At 38.6% G+C, this 25,153-nt stretch overlaps 2 protein-coding genes across 5 annotated transcripts in view; both read left to right on the forward strand.

Annotated features, from left to right (window-relative positions):
* LOC146482017 (cyclic nucleotide-gated channel alpha-3-like) overlaps window positions 1-16,706 on the forward strand; it is a 32,211-nt gene extending 15,505 nt beyond the window's left edge. For 2 of the 4 annotated variants that reach the window (XM_085108088.1, XM_085108086.1), the window contains 20 exons: window positions 951-964; window positions 1,372-1,504; window positions 2,519-2,578; window positions 3,719-3,796; window positions 4,969-5,079; window positions 5,539-5,644; window positions 6,541-6,790; window positions 7,698-7,776; window positions 8,776-8,894; window positions 9,836-9,928; window positions 10,338-10,434; window positions 10,611-10,719; window positions 10,984-11,021; window positions 11,592-11,701; window positions 12,052-12,121; window positions 12,806-12,861; window positions 13,602-13,693; window positions 14,486-14,544; window positions 15,414-15,452; window positions 15,548-16,706. In XM_085108088.1, the coding sequence (XP_084964214.1) occupies window positions 2,576-2,578; window positions 3,719-3,796; window positions 4,969-5,079; window positions 5,539-5,644; window positions 6,541-6,790; window positions 7,698-7,776; window positions 8,776-8,894; window positions 9,836-9,928; window positions 10,338-10,434; window positions 10,611-10,719; window positions 10,984-11,021; window positions 11,592-11,701; window positions 12,052-12,121; window positions 12,806-12,861; window positions 13,602-13,693; window positions 14,486-14,544; window positions 15,414-15,452; window positions 15,548-15,937 (1,899 nt within the window). In that variant the 5' untranslated portion in view covers window positions 951-964; window positions 1,372-1,504; window positions 2,519-2,575 and the 3' untranslated portion in view covers window positions 15,938-16,706. Of the gene's footprint in view, window positions 1-950; window positions 965-1,371; window positions 1,505-1,571; window positions 2,094-2,518; window positions 2,579-3,718; window positions 3,797-4,968; window positions 5,080-5,538; window positions 5,645-6,540; window positions 6,791-7,697; window positions 7,777-8,775; window positions 8,895-9,835; window positions 9,929-10,337; window positions 10,435-10,610; window positions 10,720-10,983; window positions 11,022-11,591; window positions 11,702-12,051; window positions 12,122-12,805; window positions 12,862-13,601; window positions 13,694-14,485; window positions 14,545-15,413; window positions 15,453-15,547 lie in introns of those variants that run through there. The other 2 variants (XM_085108087.1, XM_085108089.1) reach the window with 2 other exon arrangements.
* An 802-nt stretch (window positions 16,707-17,508) lies between these two features.
* Window positions 17,509-21,949, forward strand: LOC146482018 (homeobox protein MSH-A-like). The gene is made up of 2 exons (XM_085108123.1): window positions 17,509-19,131; window positions 19,769-21,949. Exons 1-2 carry the CDS (start codon window positions 18,867-18,869, stop codon window positions 20,197-20,199), a joined length of 696 nt encoding a protein of 231 aa, XP_084964249.1. The 5' UTR covers window positions 17,509-18,866; the 3' UTR covers window positions 20,200-21,949.
* The last annotated feature ends 3,204 nt before the right edge of the window (window positions 21,950-25,153 follow it).

Here is a 25,153-nt window from a genome sequence, read left to right on the forward strand (position 1 = left end):
GCCACAAGGTTTCATAATGGACGTTCTCTCATGGATAACACAATGTTGTTTCAAAAAGCCAAGGTAATCAATTGGTTTTAAGGGTTTTACTGTCAAGAGGATTCATCATGAATAGTCAATGAAACTGGCTCCTGGTTAGTGTGAAGTCAGGGAAGTAACCGTAATCCGGTTTGCCACAAGGTTTGATAATTGGCGAGGTTCATAAACAAGTCAAGTAATTAGGTCTGGCCATCCTGAATGGTCGGTGAAACTGGATTGTGGTCTGTGAAAAGTCGAGAGAGTTTTGTTTATCCTGATGACAACCCTGTGGTAGACACCCTTTCATGAGCGTATTTCATACAAAATTTCATTTAACAATCATTTCACTGGCCAGCGCACGTTGGATATGAGATGGTAGATAGCCAAATTGGTGCTAGGCGCTCGTTGGCTATATCCAATGAGCGCGAGTACAATAACTGTTTTATAAAAGCAGCCGACGCCGATTTATTGGCCGCCAGTTTTTGTTCGTGGTAACTATCGCGCTAGTTGGATATGAGATAATAGATAGCCAACGAGGCGCGTAGCGTCGAGTTGGCTATAATCATCTCTTATCCAACAAGCGCGAGTGGAATAATTGTTTTATTAAAAACAATCAAGAAATATTGCTAGATCTTACTGCTTTCACTTAAAAAACAAAAACAAAAACAAACTGAAGAGAATTTAATGGTCACTATTTCTCGGCCATGGTATAATAGCTCATATACCATGGCCGCTAAGCCAATCAAATCCCTGGAAATGCATTATACAATGATCCAGTCAGTTTTTGATAATGGCTGATATCCCATGGCCACTAAGCCAATCAAAATCCTGCAAATGCATTATCCAATATATAATAATATATAAATGTATGTATTTCTTATTTTATATATTTAATATTTGTTTATTTTTCTTTCTGTTTTTGCTGGTACAAGGATGAAAAAACGACGTAAGTAAAATTCTGTTTTTATGTTCCATAAGTTCACATCATGAGCCTCTTAGATAAAAATACATTCAATGTTTGTATCCTTAGCAGTTAGAAAAGGGATTAAGTTTGTAATGGGGTTTTTCACTGTTCTGAACTTAAAAGCGATAATTAATAGGCACGCGCCTTCTCGTATGCAGTGTAACAGAATGTACTCAAGATGCAAACTTCCATGACAAGTTCATCTTGTTTCGTCAACACTTGTATTGTCAGGGCAGTTGAACGGAATTTTAAGGTGGTGGGTGGAGGGAGGTATTCCTCCTGGGCGGTATACGAAGCTTGGAAAGTAGGTAAAAAATTAAAATGCAAAAGATCGCGAATCTTTTTCTGTTACAATAACTAAATATTATTGCATTTACTTCTGAAATTAGGAATGGAACATGTGTTCATAACAGTGCGGCACAAAGTATCAGTAAAGAAAGCGAAGAGACATCGAGCTCGTCACATTCAAGCCGGAGATCACTAATAAAAGTCATCCATTCAATAGGAGAATCAATTCAAAAGGTTTGATTTCATTAGAGAAAGCAACACGAATGAGTTATGCGGGCGTAAAATTTGTAAAAGCAGTAACGCAAAATGCGACGAATTAACTTTACGCACCTCCTTGACATAAAGCAGACTAAAACTGAATCATAACCTGTTATTTTGAAGACTTTTTTTTTAAGTTTGGAGATAAAATGTTGGGTATTACTGGGACATATTCTGGACATTCCGAATTCACAACACCTTGAAATCTAGCGCATCCCTCCTCCAAAATGTTGACCAAAGTCGTTTTCTTTTACTTTCGCCGTCTGGATATTTTTCAGTGGAACCAATATACGTTTTGCAGTGTATTCCTTCTTTGAAATACTCGAAAAATGCCCTCCTTAGCCGCACATGCGCAAATTTAGACCGTTGAGGGCGCGCGCTCGCGTCACGTAAAAGAAATGGATCTGATTGGCTGATTTTTGCGCGTGCATTTTCTTCCTTTGTTTCGTCACAGAGGCAAGTTTCAGTTTGTAAACGAAACCAACTATCTTCGGACATGTTTTTGCGTTGAGAGAAAAGTAATTTGAATAACTGCAGAAGGGAAGCTCTTCGATGGAACTGAAAGGTTTGTCCACCCCTTACTTTTTCAAGTTAGTTTGTCAGAGAATAGCAGAATAAACGTTGGGTAAGGAAGTCGTAACCGAAGTTTGACATCAACTTTACTTGCAACCTTTAAGCGATCGATAAAATTTCTTTTATCTGGTTTTGTGGTTTTTCATACATTTCCTGTTCAAGAGGTGCGATCATTGGAAGTTTGGAAGCTAGAATGAAATCCATTAACAAGAAAGATTTGTTGTTGGAAATTATCACAACTGACAAGCTCCGATTTAAAGACAACGGTGTTAAGTTTGTAAATATATTGTGTATGATTTGCTGTGTGTGTGTGGAAATAATTGAAGCCAAATTACGTGTTAGATTAGACAGTAGTGACCAGTATTCATTTATTTACTTCGGATGTTTACAAAGTATTTATTTGTTTATTTCTTGTAGCCCTTACGATCAGAAAGACTTGTGTTAGATCCGGAAGATGACATTTACTTCTTATGGATGGTACATCATAATTGCTTATTTTGGTTCTTAAGAGTTTAACTGAGCGTTTCCCTCTTGCTGGAGAGGCGCAGTGGCCGGTGTACCTTTTAGCCGTTTACGATCAGACTTCGTTGATCGAAGATCGTAAGGCTGGTGGTTCCAGGCTAAGTGTCTGCACTGCGTTAGACTAGGAACTTTACTCCACTATGACTCTTTCTACTTAAGGACGGTGCCTACTAATACCGAAGTATTTTTGTGCGGTTTATGACAATGCGGAAAAAGTAGATCTTAGCAAGGGCTATTGGAATCCAACAAGAAAATTGGGGGTAACCACGCATTTTTCAGAGATAATTAAGCAACAATATCTCTAAAATGCGCCAAAATGTAAAGCAATGTATGGGATTTTTTCCTAAATTGACGCTTAATTATCTCTGAAAAATGCATGGATATCCCCAATTTTCTGTTGAGATACCAAAAACACTTGCTAAGTTCTGCTTTCTCCGTATAGTTTTAAACCGCGCAAAAATATTCCTGTGTTAGTAGGCACCACCAATAGGAAACCCGAGTATCTCGCGATGCGCAGAACGTATGCGCAGTAACAATAGTAGGCACCGTCCTTAAGTAAAGTGTATACGAGCTGGTACAGGCGACATAGTACCGGGGTGATGGACAAGGAACCCATTGAGGGGGATTAGTAATACTTCTAGTTGCTTAAGGCTTCAAAAATAGGGTTAAGCTACGGCTCTGTGGACAATCTTTGGTCCTGTGTCACTTTACCTGTAATACCCTCTTTTTATCGGAATCAAGAGGAAAAAATTGAGTCTTCGACAATAACGTTGGTTTACTGGCCATTGGTATCAGAAACAACTCTTTGACTTGCCGAGGAATAATTGAAAATTTCAATGGATGGTTTCCAGATTGTTTGCCTACTTCACCTGGTACATTTTGTCAATATCCATTTCTGAGACTTTTCAAACACAAGCATGAATTGATGTTATGTGACATATTTCCATGATATTTCGCTGTTTGCTGATGTTACACCACCAAGTTTAATTTAATTGTAAGTTGGTCCTAACCAGTAAAGTATTTATCTTCAGTTGTTTATTCAAATGTGGAATCAAAGTTAATTTCTAGCTCTGTGTGCATTTTATCTTTTCAAAGGGTATGGTTGCAGCTATTGTTATCTATAACTTTTGGACTGTTATTCTCAGAATCGCTTTCAAAGAGACGTCTGAAGAGGTAAGGGCGGTATTTCGTGAAATAGTATAGTACTTGAATGGAAGCTACGTCAGTTCACTCGATGCCGAAAATATTAAGCAACACTTGCCAGAAACGACGCTTTGTCGGTGCTTTCAGTGTCGCATTAAGGTTAAATAGTCTGTAACTTTGTTTGTTAGGAGAGACCTTTCCCAAATTAACATAAACACTTGTTTTCGTGGTAAACGTTAAGAGATCCACCCGAAAATAATAATAAACTCCGAAAGCAAAGGTAGATTTTCTGCAGTTCGTCGATAGCTAGTGGCTAGACTGCAGTCCCTTTCAGGATAGTTAAGCGGGAGAGCTAGAGTGGCATAAGTTTTTCGAGACGGAAACAAACAAAACAAGAGAGGAAACTTGGAAAGGTGCTGGAGAGAAACTAACTGGTGCTTTTTTCCCTGCCTCTCCCCCAGCACCCCTCGCCTCGTGCGCCTTCAAGTGGTTTCCCTCCCTCGCGGCCCCCTCGACTATTTAGGAAGGAACTGCTAGCAGCCTATTTAGTGACAAACACTAACTTTCAAGAATTGGATAGACCTTCCTAAGACAGACACTTGGACCCGAATGCTTATATCTGTTCGTTTACTTGGGAGCTCAGACTGTAACGTGATTAAGCGTTAACGAATTCTACGGGATAATATGAGAGCCTGATATGAGAGTATGGTTGCGTTTGATTGACCGTATTCCGGAATAGGAATAAGCGGAACAGTTGTTAGATTTCTCTTTGAAAGCGTTTTGTGGAAACATTCAGTGACACATGATAATTTAAGAGCCATTTCGTACTCCAACAACAACAACAACAACAATACTTCATTTCACATTCCCTTAAAACATGATATAATATTTTATATTTATATTTAGTTAATTTAAAGTTTTATAGTTGTTAATAAGACTAACTAAATATAAATATCTAAGGTGGAAATGCCTAGTGCCTAAGAAAACCATGTAGTTTCCAAGTTAGACACTAGTCTTGTTTAGTAACTCCTAAAACCTCTTATGATAGATTTTTTGTCATCGTTGTATGTATTCCTATTGCGAAACAAGGTCAATCGAACGCATCCTTAGATAACACCGGTGCCAACTCAGGCAAATGACATTGTTTGTTTATTTATTTATTCAAGTGTTTGCCTAATTGCCAACTCTTTCCTGTTTTTCAGTCTCTCCCTAGATTTCTCTTCTGGTGGGGAGACATGTTTGCTGATGTTTTGTATGCCTGCGATATATGTCTGCAACTACGAACTGCTTACCGAGATGACCACGGCATTATGGTACGTTAATTGTACTAACTCACGTGCACTCATAGCTTACTTGAGTTTCAACGATTGGAAAAGCGTAGCTTTTCTCTCGCTGGTCTTACGTAGAACTAGGAAAACATACAATATTTTTTCTAAAAAAACAAATTTTGTCCTTTCGCAGTTTTGCAACTTGATGAAGCAATTACAACCACGACCTTAATACCACCACTTTGCTATCACGGGCACATTTGTTAGGTCTGCGCAAAAGTTTATGTAACGACACGATGACATCTGAGCTGTTTAATGCCTTTTTCTTTTTGGAGGGGGGGGGGGTGGGAGGGGTGGGTTTCGGGAGAAATAGATGAGGGAATGCTTCGAGAGGTGAAGAGGTAGGATGTTTGAGGAGATATCAGGAAAGGCTAGTCACAGGATGATGGGGAAGAGGAACTCGCAGAATATAGGGTTTATTTGTGAAGTTGTTGTCTCTTTCAGGTTAAAGATCCTGTACAATTGACAAAGAAGTATTGTAAAAAGAGAAGATTCAAAGTTGACATTATTTGTCTTCTTCCTTTGGAATCAATCTCTGATTCGATATTTTGTAAGTGTGACAGGTTATCCTAGTTTACAGTTTCATTAACTGTAGGCGTTTCTTTTAGAGATCAAAATACTTAACCCAACAAAGACTAGAAGTTCAAAAGTATTTCACTTATTTGGCGATTTTCCTGAACTGAACGTAATTACCATGAATCCAATAGTAATTAAACGGTTACCAACAGTGGCTTTTCCAGTACATAATTATCAGGAAAAACCATACCAGCTTTTGAGCGTGTGCAGTTTATCAGTAATTGTAAATATGTATTCTCATAATAGAGGTTGTTCAATGCTACTTTTTGTAAATACGACTGGTTAGTTTTACTTTCCAGTTGTTTTTTTTTTAGGTCTTTATGCAAGGAAGGAATAACAATAAGAACATAAGAATAGCCAGTCATATTACACAATCTTCAGAATGGAAAACCCGGAAAATTCTAGTTGGAAAATCAAATGGTACGCATCATTCCATTTGGACTACTTCTGAAATTATGGGCTTCTGGTCAAAGTGATGTATTTTTATTACTCCTTTTGGGATTTACAGCTGATGTTCATACATTTTGCATGCTATCCATCTAAATATCAAGCTTAATCATTTCGTATTTATGCCGAAAATTTCCATCCGGGTGGTTTGCGTAAATAGTAAGCACCCCAAGTCCCCCTTTTGCTTTCGTTTCGATTTGTATTTTCATTCTAACTTGCTAAGTAATAACTGTATATTGTCGTTTGCAAGTTGCATAACAAATTGCCTCTGCACCAGCAACCTTACCGTAAGTAAGTCTTCATCAGGCGATGAAGTCGACTATTTAGGCGCCGCTGTATCGCGATAGTTAGTCGTGGTCGGCGTTTTTTTATGTCTTTTGTTGGCGGCTAGTTCACGGCCTCCTTGTTTCGCTTTCTTCCTAGTTCCTTGTTACGTGAAGCTGTTACGTCTACCCAGGCTATTGAAGTGGCACTCGTTGGAAACGTTTTTCGTGATGAGTGACTACCGAACTAGTAAACCTAACCGTTTGCGAGCTTTCAAGCTGATTCTTTATCTGAGTCTAGCCATGCACTGGGTCGCTTGTCTGTACTATACCATCTCTGAATATGAAGGATTGGGAACAAATGATTGGGTATACACAGAAACCGTACAAGGAGGAGATCACTTCACAAGGTTTGGGAAAAACATTTGGTCAGTTATTAAAATATAGTTTAGACGGTGTTTATCAAAACCACTTTCTAAGCCGTTTTCAATTTTGCCACCAATCTTATCTAAACATTGGCTGCTGCTGACAGTAACAAGAAGGCTTGTATCCCAGACTAGAAAACTATTTATGTACTTAAAATAAACCACCTTTAAACAGATTTGGAGGCCCACTGATTGTCTTAATCCGCGGCCTAAATTAGACTGTGTTTAAATAACTGGCCCATTTTCTTTTAAGTTAGGTTCAGTTGAAAATATTAATATACAAATTCTTTACTGATTTGTTATAAACTTAACCAGGTTTAGCGCATCAGGGTGCATTGTGTAATTACATATATGTATCATTGGTTGTGCTTTACTACGAGAAATTGCATATAACCTAAGAGACTCTGAGAATAAACTCAAAGTTCCATTACCGCGCACAAACTATTCAGATAAGAATAGCTTTAGCTACGGTGGCGCCACCCTTTGGAACAGCCTTCCTTGTGACGTAAGGCAAGAAGATTCCCTTGGACAATTCAACTTTTTTTAATTTTTACACTTGCATGGTTTATTAGAGAATTATTATTTTCTTTGTAATGATTATTATATTTGTGATATAGGTGATGAATTGTTCGCGTTTAAATAAATATTATCTTAATATCTTGTCTCTCAGATCCTTGCGCTTCTCCCTCAACAAATCATAAGGGACACCAAAACTAATCTTGACCTACACGCGTTTTACCGCGCTTGACGCCGCTTAACTATATCTGCTATAAGTTCTGATCGGCACGTTGTGTTGTTCACGTCTGTTTGATTGGTGATCGTGGTTACTTTGGTTTTGGTTTTACTACAGTCCATTTTAAACAGTTTCCTTGACCTATGACTTTTCTTGCAGGAAGTACGTTAAGTCCTTTTACTGGTCGGTTCTTACTCTAATGACGATTGGTGAAACTCCAAGTCCCCAGACAAACATAGTAAGTCATTTTTTCAACGTCTTGTATGTGTTCACTGACGCTTTCGCCATTTCTACTCCCTGTTTCACAGATCTGTATCGTCTTGCTTGAAGTGCAGGTTGTTTATTAATTCCACTGGGTAATACAACCAATTTTCGTCTTTCACTTTCCCACTGACGCATCACCACAGTTTATTTTGAATCTTACGCCTGGATACAACATTTCGCTTAGTGGGCTAATTGTCTCAAGTTTTAGTAATTCATCATCATTTATATCAGTTGGAACGGTCACGGAAGCCACAAGCTTTCATTAGAGAGATTTAGAATCGCGTTTACGGCAAACATGAGATTCGCGTTTATGTTTTCTTGGAAAAAAAAATGAGCACGTAGATGACAATAGCGCAAAATAATGGCCGTTGATGATCATGCTATACTACTTATTTTGCTGAGAAACTGAAAAGAGCGAGCGGCAAATACAGGGTAAGCATGGTCACGTGGTCATTCCGTTTGCCGTAAATGTAATATTAGAGAGGTTAAGAATGACGTTTACGGCAAACGGCAAACGTGAGATATGACCACGTGACCATGTTTATCCTATATTTACCGCTTACTGTTTTCAGTTTCTCTGTCAAATCGAGTAGTTTTGCTTTAGCATCAAAGGCCAGAATTAGTTTGCACTATTCTCATCTTTGTACTGTTCATTTCAAGTAAACATAACCGCGAATCTCACGTTTTCCGTTTACCGTAATCGTGGTGCTTAATCTCCCTAATACCTTGTGTTCAAGACCAATAAAATATTTTTAATAGCACTCCATTCTATCTGATTGTGGTTCTAACCTCGTTTTAATTACTCCGGTTTACTCTCTGGTCTTCTCTTAGCCTGCAAGAGCAGACACCTCTTGTGGCTCTTGTTTCACCTTTTCCAGCGAGTGTAACAAGGGCCGAAAACGGCCTCTGCTTTGACGGGTTCATAGACTGATTAAACTAAATCTTCGTGGTCGCTTTCTCTTCCTATATACAGGAGTATATCTTTACGGGATGTATGTTTCTCCTTGGAATCTTTGTATTTGCGACTGTCGTGGGCAACGTGGGTGACGTCATCAGTAACATGAATGCTGCCAGGACAAATTTTCAGGCGAGGTTTGAAAGCTGTTGTGCTTTTACTTCATTGCGTCCAACTGAGAGGTTCTTCGGCGATATCGACTGCTGTAACATTTAGCAGTCTCTTATTGTCGTTACTTTCGATGAGATAAGCTTACATTCTCGAAATAGTTTAAGTTATAGTATCTTAAGTATGTGTTGGTGTATTGCAAGCGCCACAACGCATTCAGTTTTTGGATTGTTCCGTGCAATGGCTGAGTTGATTTGACAGTTCAACAAATTCAGTACACGCGTGAAGGATGAGAAGTAGAAGGCACTTTCTGCCAATTTCAAATTTCAAAAAAAACGTTACGGAGTGTGGATTGATCAGTCTTAATAAGACCAAATGTACACCCAATTTTTACAAATAAGATATTCAAAAAGAGAATTTAGTCAATTTAGTTCAAGGAGGTCAGCCCTTAACCACGCATTTTCGTTGCAGACTACATTCTGAATAATCACTTTTTTGTATCTTCTTAGCAGAGACACAAGTTACGTTTGAAAACGTTGCATTCGGGGTTCTTTAGGATAAGTCATAGACACATGTTCTGGGAAGAAAAGACCGACACAAAAGTTACACGAAGCTGTTGTTAAAGCATGTATGTCTCAAAAGTGTTATACACAAGACTTGATAATAATCTTCAAATTGAACTTGAAATATTTAAGTCACACCGCCAGTTGTTCTACGTAATGATAAACAAACCTATATCTTCTAGTTTCATTTTGCAGTTAAGAACCTTACAGTTGAAGTCTTAATGATCTCTTTCGTAGTTCTTTTGCAGTCTGTAGGTTAGGATTGCTATGGGCTGACACTCTTACTGCAAATTGAGCTTCCTCGTTTTGTCCTCTACGGAATTCTTTATATATCCCTAACTCTCGTCCTGGCACTGTAGTTTGAAAAGGTACTTTTAGTTTTAATATAATTTGTTGTTTTGTTTCAGAATGGATTCGATCAAACAATTCATGGAACACCATAAGGTGCCACACGCGCTTCAAACTCGAGTGAAAAGATGGGCTCACTATGCCTGGAGCAGGTCTGTGATCAATGCTGCAGCAAATAGAATTCATGCTTACACTGGCGTTTAAAGTTTCGTTTTCAGTGTATCTTAAGGGTTATTTCATGAATTCCATTACAGTGTTTTTTGACAGTGGTCAGGTCAGGCCCAGTCGCACAAAGACAAAGACAATTGTAAACGTTTATTTGACAAACTTTACTAAAACTTCTTTTGGGTTCCACCACGCGTGGGAATTAATGAAATGAAAGCGAAGAAAGAAATACTATGAATTCAAAAAATATAGGAACAAGTTGTGCTTTTTCCTTCGTTAGTACTACTAACGAAGGAAAAAGCAAATTCACAACTTTTGTCATCTTGTATTTAGGACCTGCTCAAACAATTTTAATTACAAGTACTAAAGTCATTTGTATTTGGTGTTGATTACCAGAACGCAAGCCCTCGAGGAAGGAGCTTCCTTAGAAATGCTACCTGAGAGACTCAGAACTGAGATCGCCATTCACGTGCATCTGGACACGTTACGAAAGGTATGGCCACGGCTTATGTTCGAAATCTTAAGGCAATTAGTTACCATAAAAAGGAATAATTTCATTGCATAATTGCAAGTTGATGCGACAGATATAATGCTGTTACTGCTGTTGTAAATACTTGTTAAGAAAATCCTCAGTTACTGTAGCAGCTGGTCGTCTTTGTTTTCTTAAAGGTGAAGATCTTCAAGGACTGTGAACAGGGTTTGCTATGTGAGTTGGTTCTCAAACTTCGACCACAAGTTTTCTCACCTGGGGACTACATCTGCCGATCTGGTGAAATAGGTAAAGGGAATTCATAAATTGTAAATGGTAGCTAAATAGAGACATGAACACGCAACAATAATTTGAGGATATGAGGAGTGTTGCCTGGCAGTCTTATAAGTGGTAATCCAAAAATAAATTAAGTATTTTTAAGCATGAGTGATACAATTATCCAATTTCCTGTTAATGCTTTTCGTAACTGTTTAATGATTTGTACCCCGCCTGACAACCAACCCAAGGTCAAGTAGTAGAAATTTTTCATGAGATTTGTTGTTTTATTTTCAGGACGGGAGATGTACATCATCAATAATGGGAAAGTCGAGGTAAGGCCTTCTCAGTATTGTCATGAATATGTTCATGGATTGGTTTATGGGTTGAGTTAAGGCCCGTTTAAACGGTTTCAACATTTGCTTCAACATGAGTTCAACACTTTGTTGAACCAAATGTCGGGGACGTTTGAAAAGGTTGTTAAACATTGTTGAAAAGTGTAAAGAATGTTGAAAGCATATTGAAAGCGGCTTGAATCAAATTTGAATGGGTTGAAACTTTCATTCAACATCGATTCAACATTTTCTTTGCTCTCAAAAATGTTGGATCGTGTTGAAGCCGTTTGAACAGTCCGTTCAACATGGACCGATGGTGAAGTCCGATCTCACCTCATAGAATTGTAAACCGCCATGAGACTTGGTGACATGTGCGGTATATAAGAATTTCATTCATTCAACATTTGTCCAAGATTTTCCCAACATCTGTTCAACGTTTGTTGAACGTATGTTGGTCAAATGTTTAAAACCGTTTAAACGGGCCCGTAAGTTACATCAGTTTTCCAATAACATACTCCCGCCACAGTTGCCGGATTCCTCTTGACTCCTATAACTACATTGTCATTTCAGGTGGTGATACCAGACTCCTCTACCTATGAGGAAGTTGTGGTAGCTTCTCTTACAGAGGGAAACTATTTTGGAGAAATCAGCTTGCTAAGACTTGATGAGGGCAAAAACAGGTGAAAAGCATCTTAAATTATCTACCGCTCTATTGTAAAGAATTTATTTGCAGACAAACATACAAAATTACAACACACTACAGGCATACAATTTCAGATTTACAACAAATTACAGTGGAGGGAAATTTACGTGTTTTTTTCTATAATAGACAAGTGGGATAAATGACATTGATAATAACGAGTCACTGGCATCATGTGAGCTTCAAGAACTGTACATGCAATGAAGAATGTCGGTAGCTCGTTATGTTGTATATAGTGCATTATATAATACTTTACAACCAATTTCCAGAATAAATTACGATAAGGCTGCGGAAAGCTTACAAATAGAATGTTCTGTTTTGATCCTTCAGACGCTCTGCTGATGTTCGTTCGGTGGGATACTCGGAGCTGTTGTGTTTGTCTCAAAAAGACTTAATGGAAGTAAGTTTTTTGACAAGCCTCAAACGTCATTATTTTTCTTAAAAGATCCCAGAATGGGTCTCCATATAGTATAAAGCGTATGGGTAAATACACTTTGGTGTGTGGAAGACGTAACAACAGTAATGTTGCAACAAACATGTTGGTAAAGCGTTGCCGACAAATGGGAACTAGAGCGCTCACCATTTTAACAGACCAAATATTGATCTGCAAAGTTCAAAAAGAGCGATAAAAGTGCGTCATTTCAACTGGTAGCTCATAATTTCAGAAACGTTCGAAACGAAGCAACACGTCCGATTTCCGTGTAAATGGTAAGCTACCCGTAGTCTCATGCTCACCAACTTTTTCAACAATTCTAACGCGTGTGGCGTATGGATGTCTATAAACATGTCTTGGGGCGCTTTCTATTTGCCAGGGCTGGCTGTCCAGACCGGTCAGTTACTTTTTGGAGTGGGTCCTTTTAAAGACATTGTTATACAAAACGTTTCACACTTGAACAGTGCGAAAATGGTGCCCGTTATTCTGAAGACATTTGAAGGAGAGGCCTGTAACCAGACCTTCAAGTTTACGCGTTTAGCCACATTGTGCAAATTAAATGTGTCGGAATGATCTTAAAGTAGTTTCAGTTACACAGGAAATTGGGCCTTGCTGCCAGACCTAATAAGTAAGCATGGTATGGTTTTACAGGCTTTAGAGGAGTACCCCGAAGCTAAAAAGGTTCTTGAAAGTCAAGGAAGGGACAGGTAATCAAATACTTTGAACACTTTATTTGGCTGCAGTGTTTGATACAGGATATAATGCTCTGCACACTTGAATGGAAAAATAATTAAATAATGTCTATCGATATCGTCATTGTTTTCCAATATCGTGATTACTCTGAAGAGGTGTTACATTTCACTATTGTTCATCATCCTCACTTCCGTATGGTTGCTTTATGGTGCTCTAAATAAATTAAAAATAAATTATAAAAGACATTATTACAGCCGCAAAATTTGACCATGCTTACGTCATCGATGAGGGATTGTTTAAACCCTGAAGGGGCAGGTAAGTTTGCGTTTTAAATATGTTATACAGTCGATTCCCGATAACTCGAACCTTCAAGGGAAATTGAAAAAAGTTCGAGTTATCGGGAGTTCGAGTTATCGAGGGTAAAATTGCATAGAAAATGACCTGAAAGGAAAGGAAAATTGGTTCGAGTTAGCGCGAGATTCGAGTTAGGGAGGGTTCGAGTTATCTGTAGTCGACTGTATCTGAATTCTAAAGTGAAACCTATTACTTCTCCAAAAGTCAAAGATAAACAACTGAACAATAAAACGAAACAGATGGGGGATGACAGCTTTTATCCTTTCGTAAGATTACGCAGCAAATGCTTAACAGTCCTTTTGATTGTAAGTGGGTTGATTATAAGTCTTTTGATCATCAGTCTAGCGGGTTGTCAGAAATAGCAACTAAGTATCATTTAAAACAAGCGATTTCTGTTTAGATTGCAGAGAACAAGGCTCGACAGTAATCTGTCGGTTCCTCTACCAGGTGAAACAAACCAGGACAAATTTCATGAATTAGAATTTAGTTTTGGTAAGTATCCTAAGTATCTTTTTTTCTGTCACAGTATAATACGTCCAACGAATTAAATGGGGTTTTAAACAATCAAAGAGCGAGAAGATGGTTAGACCAAACCAAGCCTGACGAAATGTGTCACAAAAGTGAATGCTGTCCAAAATCCGCTATTTTAGTGCTGTAAGATTGCAATGTGGTTGCGAATCAAAGAACAAATATTTGATAGGAAAAAAGTTATAAAGAAAGAAAAAAAGCCACATGACAAAATATTATTGCGTTATTGCGTTAATACAGATTGGAGTTAAGATTGTATGGGACAACATTGATTCAATGAATGAATGAATGAATGAATGAAAGAGAGAATGATTGATTGACTGATTGATTGATTGATTGATTGATTGAATAAATGAATGAATAATGAATGAATGAATCAATCAATCAATCAGTCAATCAATCAATCAATCTTGGGAGGCGTATCTAGCATCCCCGCAGATTTTGCAGGGGCCGATGACATCATCACCAACTTGGCAATGGAGAGAGAGAGAGCCTGGGATCGAGATCAACGAACGCACTCCCTAATCTTTAATTATTACCAGTAAAATTGACATATGTGATGAAGTTAAATAATAAGATGTTTTTGGTTGACTTGTTCAGGTTCGTTTTAAGAAAAGTTTGATCAAGTTCTTTTTATTCTTTTGTTGCAAAGGATTGATTTTTGTAAAGTCTACCGCTTATCATTTCATTTACATCCTTGCGTTGGGATATGCGTTGCCATACTGTTTACACCTTTAGTTCTTTTTATTCCTATAGCAAGAGAATTAAACTTAATCAAAGAACTCCTCGAAGAACTAAAAGAAAGCAAGAAAGAGGTGAGCGTCATTCTTTTCCATGGCCATCTCACTGATTTATACGGATCAGCTTCTTGATTAGATTGTCTAGTCATTAATCGTTTGTAATCACTAATGGAGTTGTTGCAATCGCTGTGTAGCCTGTGAGTAGACGTTTCTTGTTTTCTTTGCTTCACTATTACTATTACTATTACTATTACTATTACTATTACTATTACTATTACTATTACTATAACTATTGCTATTGCTATTGCTATTGCTATTGCTATTGCTATTGCTATTGCTATTGCTATTGCTATTGCCACCGCCATTGCCATTGCCATTACTATAACTATTACTATTACGCCAGTGCTGTAATATGCTGGCTTTGCGGAATCATCCTGTACAGCCTTTCACTCAAATTTGGATCGCGATCTGAACTGTTTAATGTTAAAACTACGATTTATCAAGTGTGTGCTAAAATCTGGACACTGAATAACCTCTTTATATTTAATTATAGCAACCATAACTTTCCTGTCTATTGTTTGACGAAGAACATACTTAATGATTGCAAAAAACCACATGCAGGCAATGGCTGTCTCTAAGTGAAAGTAAATTTATTTATACATGGTTAGATTTAAAGCTATAGCTAAAAGCTTGTGGGACCGTGTAATCAAACAAACATTTTAAACAGAACAGGAACTCTTAAAAATCCCAACTGGCAGGGAGGCTTACCAGTTGGCTATTTACAAAGCGTGGCCGAGGATTTGAACAGGGTACTGCCCTGAAACAAATCCAAGCTAGTGTTCAGGGAGGGGAGTGAAACCTGGGGCCTTCAGATTACGAGTCCGCGCCCCTAACCACTCGACCACGCCGCCTCCCTATACTATCTTTTTTTCTTTTTTCTTCAGTTCAGTGAACAGGACTCTATAAAGAATCTGCGAGAAGAGGTAAGTAAGATCTTTGCCTTAAATTTTAGTTCTCGCTATCTTCCATCCTGACATTTTGCCAACTCACTCTGGCAACGTTTGGCTTATATTTCCAGTGCTTTAACTTGAGGGCACAAGTTGAAAAACAAATGGAGGAACTCGACAGAATAAAACACCACATAAATCTTCAGAGAAAATCATCAAATGATGAAAAAAGAAGAAAGAAATCCAGTGCTGAAGCGCAGTCTGGGAAACGATTAATTCAACGAGTGATTTTAGCAGCCCAACTTGCATCAGAAAATTCTAAAACTTGTCAAGAGAACCACTTAAATCAAACAAATGCATCCGAAAGTAAATCCGAACGGAAGGAAAGTTTGGTGCTGAAGGATGTTGCTGAGATTCCGGAAATATATGTGGAGAGTGATATTGACGGACTCTGTTATATTGGTGGGCCTCGTCGAAAATCTTTGAAAGACAATAATAATAACAACAATAATAACACATAAATGCTCAAACATGTCAAACGAAAAGCACCCGGAAAATTCAGGAAATAACACAAAACGTTCCTGGGGATAGGAAATTAAATTGAACGCACGCGAATTTATGGAATGATAATGTGTGACTATGAGCTGCGTATCCAACAAGTGCGTAATCTCATCGTTGAAAGTTCCAAGCAACGAATTCAGTAACTTCAGCTGCCTTGAAAATTGAGCTTCTAATTGGATAAATGGAAGAAGGCTGAAGGATTCGAACGACTTCTGGCCGCGTTATTGCCATCTTACGATGTTCGGGAACTTGAATTGTTAAAGAGTATAGCGGAGAGACATGCTATTTTGTTAGTGTATGCTTGCAAGAAAAGTCCTTGGAAAGAAAAACGGAAGAAGGTGGGGAGTTTGAACGGTCTCCCAAGTGACTGGGATCTAAGGGAACATGAAGGTTCACTGACAAGTTCAAAGAGAAAACATTTTATTTTTGTTATCATATAATTACAAAAACCGGTCTCAGAAAGTAACTGGAAGGAAGAACGTTGAATTCAGGGAGAAACGTCCTATTTTATTGGTCAGTGGTTACAAGAAAACGGCTCCAAAAGATTTGCTCTTGTTGTTATGACTGATGTCCACGCACGAGTGAAAGAATTCTGAAAACCAAAGCGTGCGCCACAACTTAGTTTGTTAGCACATATCACAGGCGTGGATGCAATTGATAGGTAAAGATAACCCAGAGACGAAGAGTTTGCCGGCGAAAATAATAAAAATAAATCAAATTTTTGTTCAATGCGTTCTTGGTAATCAACATGCTGTAACCCTGAGAATGTCTAGCTCACGCGGTTTGCTTTAGCTGAGTCAACTCTAAAACTAAAAGTCAAAAGTGCGTTTGCGAACGCTCATTCGATTAAATTATACAGAGAGATCAATCTTTTTCGCAGCGACTTCTTTGTCTTATTTTTGTAGTAGCGAAACTCAAATTCCGCCGGAATGACGAGAGATCTTCTATGAATTTCGCTGAGACTTCTTCTCCCACACATAATAAAGTCCGTGTAAACAGTTATCTTATTTAACTTTCGTTGGAACCATGCTGAATGGTCAGCGACTGTCGCTGTGAGCGTGCTGAGTAGATTCCGTAATAACTTTATCTTCTGTACTTTCCCTAAAAATTCAGCTCTTGTTTATAATAGCGAAAGCCCGTAACAGTGAGACTACGTGCTATCCATGCTATCCGCGGATCTTCGGTATTTGTAACGTTCCCTGGGACTTAAAAATACTGTCCTTAAAAGCGCAATCCCGTGTATTAGACAGAGATATCTTCAGTACTTTTCGCTGGCACTTATATGAGCTACTCTCCGTAACAGCGAAAGTCCGCATTAATCAGAGATCTTATGTAGTGTGCCCTTGGGACTTCAATTCTTGTCCGTAAGAGCGAGATTCCTTATAAACGGGAGATCTTCCTTTAAATTCCCTCGGACTTCAGCTCCTGTCCACAATAACGACGCGATAGCCGGCGGTCCGTATTAGCAGAGTCTGTACAGGAGAACTTCTGTAACTTTTAAAAGGAAGTAGGAGTCCAGATTTGCAGACTATAAACTCCATCCGTCACCGCGAAGTTTTCTGTAATAACAGGGGTATCCGCATGGTGGGAGACGAGTTTATCAGGTGAGAGTGCCTGCTCCTTTTAAAATTGATTGAGTGTTACCGCTCAGCTGGGAAGAATAAACCACCCGCACACTGGACTATCTAATAACATATTCCAGCTGTTTGGTACTGAGTAAGTGCGAATTGTTCCTTATCAGCCGATGATTAATTTAATAAAACGAACATCTTTTGTCGAATGCGGGATAATGATATCCTTGACGCGTATCTGAGAGGTAGCTATTGTTGGGTCAATTGCTATTCAAACTCTTTCAATGGAAATTAAATTCTCTGTGAAGTTGTTTACTTAAACGTGCCCTTCAATACAACGTGCATTATCGCGGCTTTTGTGCGGAAACGGTTCCCCCCACTCGCACACGTGCAGTTGCGGTCGAGTCTATCTGTGTTGAATTTCATGCCGGTTGTTTGTCTACAATTCGTCTTTAAATAGCAGCAAGTAAATTGGGTTTAAAGGCAAATCAACGCTCTTGTGATGAGATATTCCTGAAATACCCACTCGCTATTAAGAGTTATTCATAATTGATAAGATAAAATCTTAGAGTGTAATGCTTACTCGCGATGACAGCTTAATGGAAATGTCCAAAACCAATCAAGCTCTTTGCAAACAACTCGCGTTCTTGCTCTCACGGACCGAATTTGACATAACAAAAGAAACCTTTCTGGCATGCTATTTATGTACCGTGCACAACAGACAGAAACATAAACTTTGTCAAACGAAATGCTTTTTCAAGTGCTTAACAAAGATCCTTTAGGATCACTCGCTATGAAACCGACTAAAGTTTATACTTTCACATACACTTCTGAAGTACACAGCTTAATAACCTGCACACAATATGAGCAAACTCTACAACCGAGACCTACACGAGATGTATTACTGTAATTGATGTGTGTAAATGTAAGCAAAGGTTAAAAGGAAAATTGAGCCTTATCTGAAAGAGAGCCGACTAATCAAACACAGATGGAAAAGGAAATCTCGGTTTATGTCAAAAACCCACACAACTGAAGAGAAAAATTGATTAAGGTGATCAGGAATGGCGATATTGCTGTGTCAAAGTCCTCTCAACCAAGGATTGCCTCAGTGGCTTTGTTTTGTGCCCATCAGAGCGAATTAGAATCAGCTTATGTAATCCGTGTACTCATCTGTTGCCAATAAAAGCTGACAAGAATATGTATTATGTGTAAATACACTTGAACTAAATAAAATTCACTGATCTCAAATCAATTTACCGAGAACTATCTCACACGGCAAACAACTACTGCAATAACAGGTATACAGTGAATGTAAGCAATGGCTAAACAAGCGACTGACCCGGACAACGGTGTCGACCAACAAAGTTTGAGGTGCTGTAAACCGTACCTTGCATTCTCAATTGATAATATTTTGGGAAGAGACGCTGGAAAAGCACGCAGTGAGACGTCCGCCCAAAAGGAGACGTATGTCAGAAGAGAATCCACCGAGTGTAAGACTCCTTCAGTAGATCCAATAGATCCTGAAAGCGTTGCCAATTTACCGTGGTTGTCATACACACGCTACTCGCCGCCTAAACTTCCAAGTGAGTAATAGAAGTATTTGGATCCTCTTTTAAGTAATAGATAATAAAAACTTTGTCGGGTCGTTTCTTGTTTTGAGGCGGATCCAAAACACGGCATTGTTCAGTTCGTCGCAGTTCCACTCTGTGATTGCGATTTGACTAGTTGTTTCTAAAATAGGGCTGATGAGCGTTTTGCTCCAGCCTACCCTTACTGTGATTAACTGCGGTTAAAATACTAAGAAGTATTTGTTATAAACGACGAGAATACACATGTGATGCTGTTTTGAAATAAAACAGCGATTTGACATGAACAGTTTATATGAAAGCCTTACTCAAGCTACATCTTAGAGTCAGTTTTCATTTTGCTCACGATGGGACAAATTATCACAACTCAGACCATTCAAATTAGAGAAAAAAAAGCTTTCAGTTGGCCTTTTCCAAGAGTGTTTCTTGTTATGCGATGATAATAACACAACTATCAGATGATTATCTAAAAAACAGTTCTCGATTTAAATTATATTCATCCGTGTTAATGCGTATAGCGTCAATCACCCACTAGAAATATATATTAACTTGTATAGTTTTTAGAGTAAATACTACTGATGTTGTTGTAAAAGGCAAGATAAAGCAACGAAGGGTCTCGTGTTTTATTGGTTAGGGTCGAGAAGAAAGCTAAAGAACTGTAAGCGCCGATCAAGTGGGAGTCCTAGAGTACCCTTTTCTTCTACACAACTGATGACGTTAGAAAGGACTTACACAGAGAACCGCTACCTCTCTGGATCACAAGTTGCTGAGCTTTCAACAAGCTTAAAGCTGCCGCATCACCGTATCAAGATATGGTTTCAAAATCGACGCGCGAGGGAAAAAAGAAGTCAGGAGGGGAATCCTATGACCGCTGTTTCGAGAGAGTGCTTGCCAGTACAGCTACAAGGTGGATGCAAACACGACACATCTTGTTTTGCACCTTTCACGCTGAATGCAAGCTTTTCTGTGAACTGTCTTGCTTTACGTGACTACGCCTCGCATTGCAACATACACGTCAGATGTGCTAACTTTGACTCCTACAATTGTGGAAGAATGGGCTTTTAGGGTAAAAGCTTTGAGAGAATTTAACATTCAAGAACCAGCCAAAGTTTTGCGAAAGCACGAAAAGACCCCGAAAACAGCTGTATTGTTCTTTCAACCGAAAATTTTCCTGTCTTCTCTTTATCTCTTTTAAAGGCGATTTTATTTTATGTCGGTATGAAAGGTGTGATGGTTCTTTAGCCAGAGCTGTGTTACTGAACTAGATTTGCCAATGATTGATTAGACTGGAAGCGAACGTGAAGGATTAGCAACGTATACCGCGATGATGCTGGGTAGACGTAGCCTTTGTAACTTTCCGAGTTTACGAGCCTTTTCACATTTAAACAGGGTCCTCTATAAGCTGACTACTGTATTGCCGTATCGCTCAAGTCTTTTGTTCACTATTTACTTATTCTTTCCTCACTCACCGTGACTGAATTTCTACTCTATTCTCGTTAGCGCGGCTGCCACAAAAACAATTGCAATTGAAATAGTGAAATAGCGTTACGTTCTTTTGAAAATATCAAGGTGTCTGAGTATTTACAATTTTAACTAACTGTGAGAGCACAACAGACAAAAATAGCTGGCTGATTCAGCGTCCGTGCTAACTGTGAAGGCTTAACCTAGCTGACAGACGGCTTCATGTGTGTGGTCTGGGAATTGCATGTAACTTTGTAACGTCTTTTGTTTTTTACATCATGATTGCGCTTCCTTCGAGGAGGTATAGAGCCGGGAGTGTCCGCTCCAAAAGAAAAATAAGGCTTTTTGTCTGTTCGCCCGCTTTGTCAAAACAGACGTGTTAAGTTATGACATGAAAAAAGCATGCTTTGTCTAAATAAGCCCAAAGTAAACCTTCCAATCCAAGTTGTGAATGGTCCGGGCCTAGCGTCTTTTGATGCCATATGTTGGTTTGAGCATGTCTTAAGTAAAAGGTAGCTGACAGCCAGTAACTCTATGTGGGAGGTCGATCGTAGCTTAAATTATAGCTACCGTATGGTAAGGGAAAAAACCCGCCAAAATTTATTCCACTTCTGAAATTGTTTTAAAAGCACATTTGTCAGTGAAAGTTGAAAGAGTACAAAGACTACAATGCCGTGGAAGAGAGCTCGAGTTCGGTTTCTGTAAGTTAACAGCTTGGGTCACATTTTACACTGATGTGACTACATGCATACCCTTATACTCGTTTCTAATAGTTGTGATAATTTTCAAAATAATCCGATAGGCTATCATATAAACCCAATCCTGACTAGCATCCAATTTCTCCCTACAATATCACTTCTTGATAAAGCATAAAGGTTATGAGAATAAAGGAAGTGATCACCAAGGATGTTTTGATCAGACAAATTCTCAAAACCAGTAACATAAGAAACATAGGAACACCAGTGAGGAGAAAATGCAAGTTGTTATCGGGGCTGAAAGGGCTAAAATATTTCAAATTTAAATTATTTTTAAGTGTTTACACTGGTGCTACAAAAGAAGATAAAAAAGGACTGCAAAGAATTTTCATTTGAACGCGACTCTTCCAGCAGAGGTAGGGGAATAAAGTAAAAGTAGCTATAGTTAAAAGTTAATCGGTGACTGTCTTGAAGTTTTTTGTCTCGTTCTTGACATTCCTTTTAAGATCAGAGGAGCAAACGTTCGTGCTATACCTTGGTATTGGTATATGTGCACTCCATGCAGACATATTGTGATTTAGTACCTTGTGGATTTTATTTGCTTGATTCTAGCGCAAGTCAAGATAGACTCCTCTTCAGTTATTACTAGTCTGTTACTGATTGCGATCATTAAACTCATGAAGTTATAGACTCTCCTGTCTGACAACCTTTTTTCACCATCCCTCACGTTGGAATATATACAGGGTTACTTTACAGTCAGTTTACACATGAAAGGGTATACGTTTCAGTCGTACTTTGCCCTACAGAAGCTGAATAGTTCATATACCTTGAAGACATTTGTTCGAGCTATGGGAAACAATAGACAATAACTTTAATGCTATGGTTTTAATTAAAGCCCACTTAGAAATTTTCCGACGAAATCGATTGCCATTGATGAAACGATGATCTCAGGGACCTGACTGACGATCTAAACTTAATTGCTCTTGGCCAAAATAAATTTTTCATTTAGCAGAACGAATCGAATCAGTTTTCTGGGCTAATCTTTTTCAGCTCCGTCTATCGTCGTTACCTTGAATTGCCTCCATGGCCTGAACTATCAAATATACAAGCTTTTGACAGTTATACTTCTTGATTTATGTCCGTCCGGTTAAAGTAAACACATCCGTTGCCTGAATAATCCACTATCTTCTCTGTTGGCGAAAGTGAGTTTTGTAAGTGTGAACGCTGGCATATATGATTGGGAATGGGAAGTAAGAAGTATCGGCGATTTGTAAAAGACAAGGGCCATATAGAGAGCTCCATACTCAGTTTCCATCTCGATAACCCGCCAACTATGAGCCGGCTTTTTGGCTAATATGAGTATGGCGTGTTGAACTAGTCATTTGTCATACAACAAAGTAACGAAGGATTTCATTTTGGCACTTAGCCACTGCTAATGAGATATTATTACCGCGTTAAACTTTTTGTTAATGAACATAATTGCAGCTTTACTGGAGAGATAAGATTGTTTGTTCAAGTGCTGCGCGGCCCTTCTTTGATTCTTTTTTGTTTTTGTTTGCAACGGCCTTCATTGACGTTTGGATGAAGAACCGTTTTAAAATCTCAAATTTTGACTTATTCCTTGGTATTTAATTTTACGTTTTTTAAGCTCTGTTAGTTCCCTCGTGGTCTGTCATCAGTCCATCAGTGCTATCAGTGTTGCCACGGCTAATATCATACGGGGCATAGAAAGTCTAGAATTCCTTATGTGTTTTTTTAGTTGCCGGGGTCTACTAACATCTCTTACGTTCCCTGGAAAAACACATTTCCAAGGGTCCAGTTTTCATCCTACACAATTTTATGGCCCTTTCCCCTAAAGCGGTTTTCTTTACATTGGCAGAGATCAAGATTCTCTACCGCCAATCCAGCCATTGTCTGATTGGCTACATAGTGATGCCTTTGAAAACGGATTTCCTGAGATGTTTTATTCAATACTGCATGAGTTGAATCTGACTTTCCCTTACAATCGTGTTCCGATTTCTCATAACAGGGCTAACAGGGCCCCCCCCCCCCCCCCCCCAATACCTCTCGTGTCTGGTTACGGGTTTTGGTGGTGGAGAATTCTAGACAATGTCTTTTCTCTGTTATAAGAAACCAGAAAATAAGGAAAAGTACCATCAACCAGTAGCCTAAAAACAAACTCCCGACAGCAAATGCCCCTTAGGATCACTAAAGCATGTACACAACCAGACTGACGTGGTATGGACGTGTGGGGAGCAAGGTTGGCGCAGTGGTGACAGAACTCGCCTCCCAATAATGTGGCCTGGTTTGATTCCCGGGCGCCGAGTCGGCGCCATATGTGGGTTGAGTGTCGTCCTTACTCCGAGAGTTTTTTTCTCCGGGTTCTCCGGTTGTCTCCTTCAAAAACAAACACTTCCAAATTCCAATTCGATCTGGATTATTGCCAAGCACTTTATCTGGGAGATTGCGCAAGCACTCCCCGTGTTCTTGACATGAAATGAATTACTTTTTCCGAGAACATTACTCTCGGCTGTCTGTGCTTATGTTCATTGTTTTAAGAAACGACACAATGAGGAACTATCACCTTCAACTCAGAGGGCCTATTCCCTGGGAACACTCACTCCCGAGGGATTAATTTTAGTACTTTTTTAGTTGACGTTTTTCCCGATCCCGCGCTTAGTCTGATTACTTACTTGAAAAATGAAAATGTGATTTTGTATTCCCTGCTGGGAAAATGGTTTTTATTTTTGATTATGATTATTATTATGATTATGATTATTATTATTATTATTATTATTATTATGATTATGATTATGATTATGATTATGATTATGATTATGATTATGATTATTATTATTATTATTATTATTATTATTAGACTTCACGGTTTTTCCTTTGATTTGAATCTGAGAATTTGTGTTGTTCATTTTCACGCAAATAATGAAAACTAAGCGTAATTATATTACGGTAAAGTTCTGCCTATAAATAACTTCATGGGCTTTATTTCAACGCTAAACTTATGGGTTTGACCCAAAAATAGCTACACATCTGAAAGGCGCTTTCTATGAAAAACATCGCTACAGAAGGACTTCCTCTTAGTTGAATAATGACTGTTTTAGAAATAACGATCTGAAAAACACTCGAAAGGGCCGTTAGCTAATTTCGAAAAACACTGAATTATCTCTTTATAGCCTGGGTGCCGATATATGAATAAACAGAGGACCTTGCTCGTAGATTTTCATAAGACTGACACAGGTACAGGTGACCTAATTACTCTTCAAACGCCCGCGCATCGTTAACAACAGAACAATGAAGCCCTGATCATGAACTTGGCAGTATTGACCATCTCTATTAACAGTTTTTCATTTCTCATTGCGGCCGGCCCTTCTGACAAGATTGCGTAAAGAAACATCGCAAAAGCCAATTAGCCTTGCTACGCTAAGCCCATAAGCCTTTTTGGGGTCTCTTTTGAGTACTTAGGAAAGCAAGGGGCAAAGGAAACTTGTTGCAAAAGTTTCGAGATGCTTTGCAAAATACCAGCGACGCACTTTAGGATTATCTTAGATTAAAGATTCTTAAATCCTTTTGTTCATTTATTGCTCACTCTTCTTTGGCTTGATGGTATTTTGTATCGAAACGCTGTGTTTCCCTTTTATGTTCTCAGCAATAAACCGGAAATAACCTGTTTATTCACTCAAGTAGCCTCTACAAAAGGAATACTTGTATAGGGCCAATGTGCGTGATGCAAAGGGTTAGGCTAACGAAGTTAGGAAACATTGCATTTATTTCCGCACTTGTGATGGCAAAAAAAAAAAAAAAAAAAAAACCAGGAAAAAGATCGTGAAAAAAAAAATCGTATTCTT

Source organism: Pavona decussata, unplaced genomic scaffold, assembly GCF_977016875.1.
Source record: "Pavona decussata unplaced genomic scaffold, jaPavDecu1.1 SCAFFOLD_48, whole genome shotgun sequence".
Lineage (NCBI taxonomy): Eukaryota > Metazoa > Cnidaria > Anthozoa > Scleractinia > Agariciidae > Pavona > Pavona decussata.